Source organism: Diabrotica undecimpunctata, chromosome 9 (genome assembly GCF_040954645.1).
Source record: "Diabrotica undecimpunctata isolate CICGRU chromosome 9, icDiaUnde3, whole genome shotgun sequence".
Taxonomy (NCBI): Eukaryota; Metazoa; Arthropoda; class Insecta; order Coleoptera; family Chrysomelidae; genus Diabrotica; species Diabrotica undecimpunctata.
Genome location: NC_092811.1, coordinates 44,072,462 through 44,082,306, shown reverse-complemented (window position 1 = coordinate 44,082,306; position 9,845 = coordinate 44,072,462). Strand labels below are relative to the sequence as shown.

General features: G+C 32.5%; 1 protein-coding gene across 1 annotated transcript; it reads left to right on the top strand.

The window, feature by feature from the left end:
* Positions 1-2,669: 2,669 nt before the first annotated feature.
* Positions 2,670-3,920, top strand: LOC140449442 (uncharacterized). Its single transcript, XM_072542616.1, has 3 exons — positions 2,670-2,977; positions 3,324-3,453; positions 3,519-3,920. Exons 1-3 carry the CDS (start codon positions 2,900-2,902, stop codon positions 3,758-3,760), a joined length of 450 nt encoding a protein of 149 aa, XP_072398717.1. The 5' UTR covers positions 2,670-2,899; the 3' UTR covers positions 3,761-3,920.
* The last annotated feature ends 5,925 nt before the right edge of the window (positions 3,921-9,845 follow it).

Below are 9,845 nucleotides of genomic sequence, written 5' to 3'. Positions count from 1 at the left end.
TTTAATTTAAAGGTTTATTTTCTTCATTATTCCTAGTTGATAAATAACTATATTATTTTCAATGTAAACAAATTTCGAAATTTGGGGTTAATATATATATACATTCATTTTCTTTATAACCAATTCTTAATTTAATACGATACAAAGATTTTTTGTTTATGATAATGTTAACATAAAATAATATTTTGGAATCCCTTTGGGATGATGTAACTTTTAATGTTTTCTTTTTGTTCATTACTAAGAAATAATAAAGAATAGTTTTCTTGTAAACTTTCAATAAATCTTAATTTTTTTTTGCTCTTCCCCTTAGAGGATAAACCAGGGGTGGCGTCCAATAATAAATTATAATTTCATATTATCTAATTGTGCTTGAATTTAAGATACGATATAGTTTCTATATGTTTAAGAAAACCCCGCCCAATTCTCTTCGACAGTGAGCGATTCAGGCCTTGTATATATTATTGTAGCACGGCAAGTGTTACACTATTAAATATGAGAAATTATATTTTAATGCACACTTTAATGTAGCTGATAGAGGAATCCACATATGCCACATAAGGGGCATAAATTTGCACTTAACATTTTTGCTCTTCAAGTTACTTGTATTTGTGACAAAAAATATTAAAGACACATAATTTTAATCAAAACAGGTTTACCTGGTGATAACTTTAAACCTCAACAGTTTTCTAGATAATCGCATTTTACAAATCAGCTGCATAATTCTGATTTAAGGCAATTACTCCAGGCAACGACGAAAAATTAGACAAAAACATTAATATTTCTGAATTTTGATACAAAATACCTTTTCCGTCGACCGTCCATTTATGATCAATTTTAACACCCCCAAAAACATTGATTAATGACTCCCATTAATGAATGTTTTTCTATTAATAAACGATTTCATTATAGCCAACACAACATACATTGCTTGCATAAATTAATTAAACGCTCTGTGATTGGCAGTGACCTGTGGTATAGGCAACCAAACATATACCTATTTATATTCCTACTAAAAAATTTAAAATGAAGTAGCCGCTGTTAGTACTATCTGTCATTGTATGTCATTATTTACTTTATTGTTTAAAATTCTGTAAATAAGTAAATAAAAATTTAAACTGAGATATCTTTATTTCTGAAAAGTACGGTCGACGAAAAAGTTAAATTAAGAAATAGTTAAATTAAATAAAATAACTTTTTGTCAAAGTAATTGTTCGATATTTCTACCATTTTCTTTAATTCAGTTATCAATATATTCCATAAAAGATCGTCTCATATTAAATAGCATGATTGTTTCTAAAATAACTGCAGTATATATTTCTTCCCATAATTGGTTGCGAATGTTTATGTGATTCTTATAGGCACGTTGTAATGCGCCCATACACCAAAATCAAGGGGATTCAATTATGTGCTACGTAGTGGCTGTAATGTATAATGGTTGAATATATTCTTTTGGATACATATCCAAATCTTATGGTATATTATGGAACTACATTTTATTTGTCGCAGAGGTTAAACATTGTATTAAACTGTGATGTATCTTGTTCATTGGTTACTTATATACACATGGAATAACCTATCGATGACAATACTTATGATTACATTACAGCTTACGAGTAACTATAATTACATCTCGAACAAATGGACTAATATTATTTACTAACGAATATTATGCTGAACTAAATTGCCAGTGTGTTTACTATATTTATAAAAATATCGATTATTATGCCAACGATCATGTTTTGTAAAAACGCTAAGTCTTTAAGGTTAGATTTGTAGCAAAAGTAAACAATTTACATAATGAATATTAAGTTTTCTTTTGGGATTCTTAATAAGTTAAATAATTATATCAATCAATATCTCACCACATTGCCAAGAAATATGACTACCACCATCAATCCAACGTTCAGAAAAGTTGTATTTAAGTATGTTCTCACTGCCTTCTCTCTAGAATGTGGTAGTGTACCATCTTGCATAAACCATATATTTTGGGTTTTTAACATTTTACAATAGAGAAAAAGTAATACAACGCTAGTATAGAAACTTAATAAGCGATAGAAAACGGAAATTGTAAACATGATGACGGCCAACGTCTGAATACGGACACGGTACCTAAAGAAGAAGATAAAGAATCTTTTCTCCAACAAGACATTTAGTAGCCATAACAAAGCATTTTGTGATGTTACATTATCATCTTTGAGTGGTTTTAATAAGAACAAACTATAAATTATACTTATCTACAGGTATTCAGTGCTTTACCGCACAAATATCACAATTAAGAATTATTTCAACAACCTCGAAACGGTTGAATTTTGAGATTACTAACAAGTATACATTTTTTTTGTAGAAATAATGTATCTTTTATATTTTTTAACACAAATAGAGCTAGCTTAAAGAGCAAAAAAATTAACCGCAAATTTATGCCACACATGTGGCGCCCTCTATCAGTTACAGTAAAGTATGTATAACAATTATAATTTATAATACTCAAAATTATCCAATTGTAAATTTTTGTCTAAAAATATTTACAAACGTAAAAGTATACATCGTCGGTGCAATGCCACACCCACGAATGTGCAAAATTTTCATTTTTCACCTAAGTACACCACTAATAATGTCCCATTCATTCCTACACTCCGCCGCAACCACGAATGCAATTGAAGACTAGGAGATGGTGGGAATGAAATGCGCACTTTCACGAAAGTCAGTCTGTATTGATCATTTGCAATGCGTGCATCGCGTATGTACCACTTCGTGTTTGTGGCAGAGTAGTGATTAAGTTAAACTACGACGTGCGTATCGCGAAAGTGACACTTACGTGTTTGTGGCGGTGTGGATTTTGGATTTAGTTTACATTCGTTGTATTGTTTCTACTAGACATTTCTCAGTTTTGTGTGTAAAAATGAACGCCCACACGGCTAAAATATTTGAAAACTTGAGACAGTCACGTCTGGATTCAGCAAAAGAAAATGAACAGAAGGTAGGTAGATGTTAACATGCCCTTATGGAAATAACATTTTGGTGATTGGCTGGTAGAAATAAGAATTTCGAAGGCAAGATTGCAGAATAACGTATCATTAAAAAAAATTGCAGTTAACGCAAAAGCTAAATTTTTTCGAGGGCAATCGCATAAAAAAATAGTTTTTACAAGTTCCGCTTGTAAAAGAAATGTAATACGGAAAAAAATAATTTCTTATTTTTTTTGCAAAATTTTCCAAAAAAATATAGGAGCTACTGCACTTTAGCCGTCCATTTGGCAACTAGTTTTACTATAAAGTTGTGAAAGGCCAGATTGATTTGACTAATGTAGGTTTTTTTTCTACTAGATACCAAAGAAAATTAATGAAGAATGCAATACTAAACAAAAAAATGGACCCGGAACATCAGACGTTTCTGCTTCTATACCAAATAATGAAAGAATACTGTGTCCATCGGTTTCAGAGAACCAACTAGAAGGTACTGCCATTTTATCATACATTTTTTACATTACACATACAAGTACAACAAAGAATTTGTTTTAGCGCAATCTTTAGTAGAGATTGTTGGTAGCTCCAGTAGGGGACCGACCTGCGATTGCGAACTGGCTTCAAACAAGAGAAGCCTTTCTGACTCTTCATCAGATAACTATAATCCCGAAGAAGACTCAACTTCTAGCAGTTCTTCCTGCTCTTCTTGTTCGAGCTCTAGCGATTCAACATCAGAATCAGAGGATCAAAATGAAATAACGGACAATAAATTGAGTAAGTTATTTAGAAAGGTGTGACGCTAACTTACAATTATTCTAAACCTATTTTTCTTTCTTTTAAGGTGGGGGCCCTAAGAGGAAGAAGAAAAACATAAACGCTTGGAAGAAAAACATAAGGAAACAAAAAAGATTAAAAGGAGAGTCTTATGTTTGTTCTAGAAGTAAAGAGAGATCAGCACGTCCCATGTTGCCATCCCAGTGTTCTAGTAAAGCAAACCACAAATGTGATACTTTAATCAACGAGGAACACCGACGCAAAATTTATAATGAATTCCGCCAAATGATTTCGGTGGACGATCAACGAGTTTTCTTAAATAGTCATATTGATAAACAAAAGAAAAAGAGAATCACTAGAAACATTGAAAATTCAAGAAGAACGTATACCAATTATTCGTTTACTGTCAATGGGGAAAAAAGGCAAGTATGCCGGGCCTTTTGTATGGCTACACTGAATGTAACAGATGCATTTATGCGCGGAGCTGTGGCAAAGCTTTCTTCTAGCGGCATAGTTGAAAAAGAAAATCGCGGAAAACATGTCCCACATAATAAATTGAAAGATGATGATGAACTGCTAATTCGTGAGCACATTCTATCATTTCCAGCGGTGGAGTCGCATTACTGTAGGGCCTCTAGTACCAAAAGGTATTTGGATTCTGCACTAAACGTCTCTATTATGCACAAATTGTACAAATTAAAGTGCTCAGAATTAAATGTCCATCCAGTTTCTTTCGAAAAATATCGACGAGTGTTAAGAACTTATAACTTGGGGTTCCATAAACCCAAAAAAGACCACTGTAAAAAGTGCTTAAAATATACGAATTTGACAGAGGAGGAAAAAATAACACACGAACAGGCTCATCACGAACACATGCTAAGGAAGCAATTAGCTCGTGAGGCTGGAGACGAAGACAAAGAAATTTCAAAGAATAATCCAGAGGTACTATCGTTTAACTTTGACCTCGAAGCAGTGCTTACGACTCCAAAGGGTCCAACAGGACAAATATTTTACCTACGAAAATTGGCTATTTACAACCTGACTCTCTACAACTTAGGGAATCAGGACGGAATCTGTTACCTTTGGGACGAAACCCAAGGAAAAAGGGGATCAAACGAGATATCCTCGTGTATTTACAATTACATTATCAATCAACCAACCATTACTGAGGTTTGAATGATGTCGGACGGGTGTGGCGGGCAACAAAGAAATTCACATTTTGCTGCTATGTGCTTGAAACTTCTTACGGATCATACTAATTTAAAAACGATTGATCACAAGTTTTTTGAAACAGGGCATACCGAGATGGAGTGTGATTCACTCCACTCGAAAATCGAACAAAAATCAAAATATGTCCCTGTTTATTCACCAGAAGGTTGGGCTCAGATAATAAGAAATGCTCGAACACGTCCACGTCCATTTGAAGTCAGATTCATAATGTTTGATGACGTTTTTGATTTCAAGTCCTTTGGAATACAGAACTATACATTGAACCAAATTCCTTGGCAACAAGTTTGCTGGTTACGATACATTAAAACCGATGCCATGGTGACAATGTCCTATAAAAAAAATTTTGGAGATGAATTTCAACAAGTAAACTGCATGAAAAGTCGTGGTCGACCCAAAAACGTTGACTTGAAGAAAGCTTATGATAAGCAGTTGCCAATTGCGATTGCTAAATATAAAGATCTGCAGAAAATGTGTAATGATTTAACAATTCCAAAGAACTATCATAACTTTTATAATTCTATAAATGCCGATAAAAATATAAAGGACAATTTACCGGAACCAAATGAAAGCGAGGATTCAGACGAGAATTAAATTATTCCAAAATATGAAGTCTTTTACTAAGTATGTTATTACTTCTATCTTTTTTATTGTTATTATTTTTCATTATTAGAAGGTACTTTTTGTTCCACTTTTACCATAATAAAGGTTGATATAATTTCACGTATATGCATTTTATTACAAAAACTACAATGCCGCAATCACGAATGTAACTTTTTCTGAAAAATAATGGATATTTTCGAAAATCTCTGATAATATTTCTAAAATATAACCATAACATCTGATATTAAAAGTACAAAAAAAATGTCGCATTAAATCCTGAATTTTGTCAACTAATTGAAAGTTTAAAAGTTAAATATCTCCTAACGCTCATTTTGTACATTCGTGGGTGTGGCATTGCACCGACGACATATTAAAATAAAATTTTAAATTTCCACCGTGTATCTCTCTTAATATTAACATTTTATTAAAGCAAGTTGGCTTAAATCGTGATATTTTAAAGTACAGAATGTACGATTTCTGTTTGTACAATTACTTAAGGACCATCCTGTATGTCAGAAATAACTACATTGTTCATATATATAGAAATAACTACAATCAAAGTTTTTAATCGTACGTTATGGGCCGGCTCCTATAAAGTTATTTCGGAAATGTAGTCTTTTCGGTTTTATACCTCCCCTTCAAAATTTTTGAAATTCTTAGAAATAAAATAATCATTTGTATACTACCTTTTTGATCTTAATATCCTTTTAGTGACACCAAACTTTCTTTACTTAAATATACTGTTACGATAAATTCTGACCCAAAACCATAAATATATTTATTACTAATATTCTCATTCATTCACGTATTTTCTAGGTAATGCCTACCTGACACACGATGGGTCCTATAAAAACAACACTCGAACTTTCTGGAGACGAGCCGATGTAAACATACCAGTTTTGAGAGACCATTTCGCCGCTCTGTCTAGTCGAGAGGGCCGTCGACTTTTCTAGTCTAACGGTACTGGGTATATAACAGGACCTTTTTTTGGAAAAAACAGTTAGTCAAAAAGGAAGCTCGCGCTCGCGTTTAAATTGTAACGTCCGATAGATAAATTATGTAATTAGTCAAATAAATTGTTGTACAGTGGTTTAATAAATTGATATAAATTATCATGTTTTAGTAAATTAAAATAAGAACAATAAATTGGAATTAATAAAAACATAGTAATACAATTACATACATTGACACTCATCCGGACACATTAATTTTTTTCTGACGTAGTAGAACACACGGTAACAATATTATGGTATTTCATGTTATAATTAATAAAATATGTATAAATTCTTTTAAATTTTAATTTTTAGCTAATAAAGTAATGATTAGTGAGTGATCGGTCTATAAAAATAAAAAAACAATGCAAATCTTAACTTATAATTCTAAAGTATCTACAATGGTATGACATTTTATTACTTTCTTAGGCAATTAATACACTCACATTTTACACTGCTGTGCTCGTTGAAAACGTTCTTGCTGCAACTATTACAAGTTTGTTTTTTTTTAATGGACGTAAGTAACATCTTCTTTTCTGTATTGACTGAGGTGTGGCCTTTGTGGCAGTTTCTTCTCCTGCAAAGTTCGCCATAAGGGATCTGGTTGATTTAGACAGTCCTACGTTCGATCTGTGGATAATATGGGGTTTTAAAAGTTGTTCTGCTATTTCAATTATGAATAGACGTCTTTTTTCGTGTTTTTTATGTTCCAGTTTGGTTGCAGGTTGATCCAAATAACAGAAGATGCTAGACAGCATACATCTAACATATTCATAAAATATGCGAAAGTCCAACGGTTTGTTCTACGTTTGCACATATATTGATTCACCATCTGGTCGAGCGAGTCAATTCCATCTTTTGTTTTATTATAATCTATAATAATCTTTGGTTTATGGTTCATCTCCTCTCTAATCCCATTCGAGTAATGCATTGTTGACAACACTATGATACTTTTTATAGGCTTAGGCACGTATAATACCAATGTTGCCTTTTTTGTAAAACCAAATGTAAAAGACAATGACTCCTTGCACTTACATAGTTAAAACTCAGGAGGAATAAACTTTTTATTTTTTTTTGTGCACAACTATGATAACAATTGTTAAACCATTAGATAGCATATTATAAGCCATATCTAAGTCCATAAAATAGTTATTAAATGTTACGTCCCTGTTGGTTCGACAATAAGATTCGCTTAGTGATTCTACCACTTTACCCAAAATCCCAATCAGTGTCCCAAATCAGTAGCGACTGGGTTACCTTCTTTGCCAAGATATGGAATCGCATTTAGAGGATAAAAAGATTTTGAGTCATATGCCCACCATATTTTCATTCCATACTTGTCGGGTTTTCAGGGAATATATTGTTTGAACAGACATCTTTCACGATAAGGAATCAACTGCTCGTCGGTTGTTATATATTTCATCCTAGCAAATAATGCTAATTCAAATTTCCTAGTACTTGATCCCATTTATCCCGTATAGCAGCCAGTTTTTTTTTATGTCTCTCGGATTTTGTCTTTTGTCGTCGAAACGAATAAAACGCAAAAGCTCTTTAAACCAATTTAAATCCCTAGTAGCAAGAAAAATCTGTGGTCCATAAACTGAATTCCACAAAGCTTCATAACTTTTATTGTTTGATTTTAGATACCCGGCGATGAACAAGAGATCAAAGAAAGCATACATTTTAATTCTGTTACAGGACTTCTATGGTTTATTGTGCAATCACCATCAGTCTCTAGATTGGTGTAACGGATAATGTCATCCACAATATTTTTAGTCAAATATAAGCGAAATGTATCTATTGGTTCTTATATGTGTGCTCGAGGTGGAAGTTGAACTCTGTGTAGTGATCCTTTTACTAAATTTTGAACTCGTATTCGTCCAGCCAAAAAGTTGTGATGGCCACTTAGTTTTATCTTTAGCAACATACATTTCTGGTTGACTGTTTCTGGTGTGTTCTTCAAGAGTTGAAATTTTATCATACAGTATACTAGTCTCAATATACGTTTCATTTTATACTTACAAGGATTTTCCTCTGAAATTTTTCCGTCCTCCTTTTTACTTACTTTGTAGCATTTTATTTTGAAGTACCCTCGTATATGTGTTAATTGAAATCCCCTTATATATGCATTATAATAACGAAGACTTTTTCAATGTTTATTTCTTCGATATATGGAAATTCTTCGATATTTCTTTGTTCAAACCGCCCGATATTGCGTTTTCAAATTAATTTACGTCTTAATTTCCGTTGTGTTTAGTTTATACCCCAAGTGCTTTGTTTGTTCTAACTTATGCCAGCAATTTTTAAAGATAATTTCGTCACTTTCGTTGGAGCCGCGGTGAAGAGCGGTGATATCCAGTGGTCCAGCGTCATGTCCAAATTCACGTTGAATTTGTAGTTTTCTGTTTTTGTCCCTGTTCAGGGAAATCTTCGTCTTACGTTATGGAAATCAATTTTAGTAGCAGTTAATCGTCTAATTCTACCTGTTCCGGTTGTTTAAGAGGAAGAGTCATAAGTTTTGTGCTCAGTGCCGGCTTCGGCCTCAAATGGTCGATCCAATTTGCAGTGTGAGATCCAGTCCCTTTTGTTCGTGTGTTCGTGTCCAGGATTCAACTCCAGTTTCCAACCTCAGGAACTTGTTTTCGTGTTATTGTGAAATCCAGGTAACATTTTTTTGTCTCCAATTTAAAGTAAAGACAGACATTTTTTTTAATAATTGCTTTTATTCAAATTTAAAAGTAATTGTAATATTTAAAGTAGTAAATTTTATGTTTTGACTATTAGCTGTCATTTTATTTGTTCGTATTAATATTAAATTAAAATATAAATTTTGTAAGTTTTTGTAGTATCTCCAACTCCTGAAAATTGTAAACAGATGACACATGTAAGTTTTTTTTTTTGTATTTTTGTATTTTGCAGCTATTGTTATTATATTTTTGTATTGTCTTTTTTGAGCATTTTTGTGTTCTCGATGTTTTGTAACTGTTTGTGGTGACACAAAAATAAATGTTAAATTTTGTCACTTAATATTTGTTTATTTTTTTAACAAACCCTTTTTTTTGAGTTTCCATTTGGAAAAGATATTGTTTTTTATGTTTAATAATTATATCTCCAGTTACAACTAGCTGGTTGTAATAGGTATAATTAGGCACCTCAAGTGGCGCCCTATATTAAATTTCTTGAGGTGTTTCCGGTTTATTTTCATTCTGTTTGTCCCAAGAGATGTATGACCCTTTATTCCATTTTTTTTGTAGCTGCCCAAATCCGAACCCTTGTCGTTCACTTA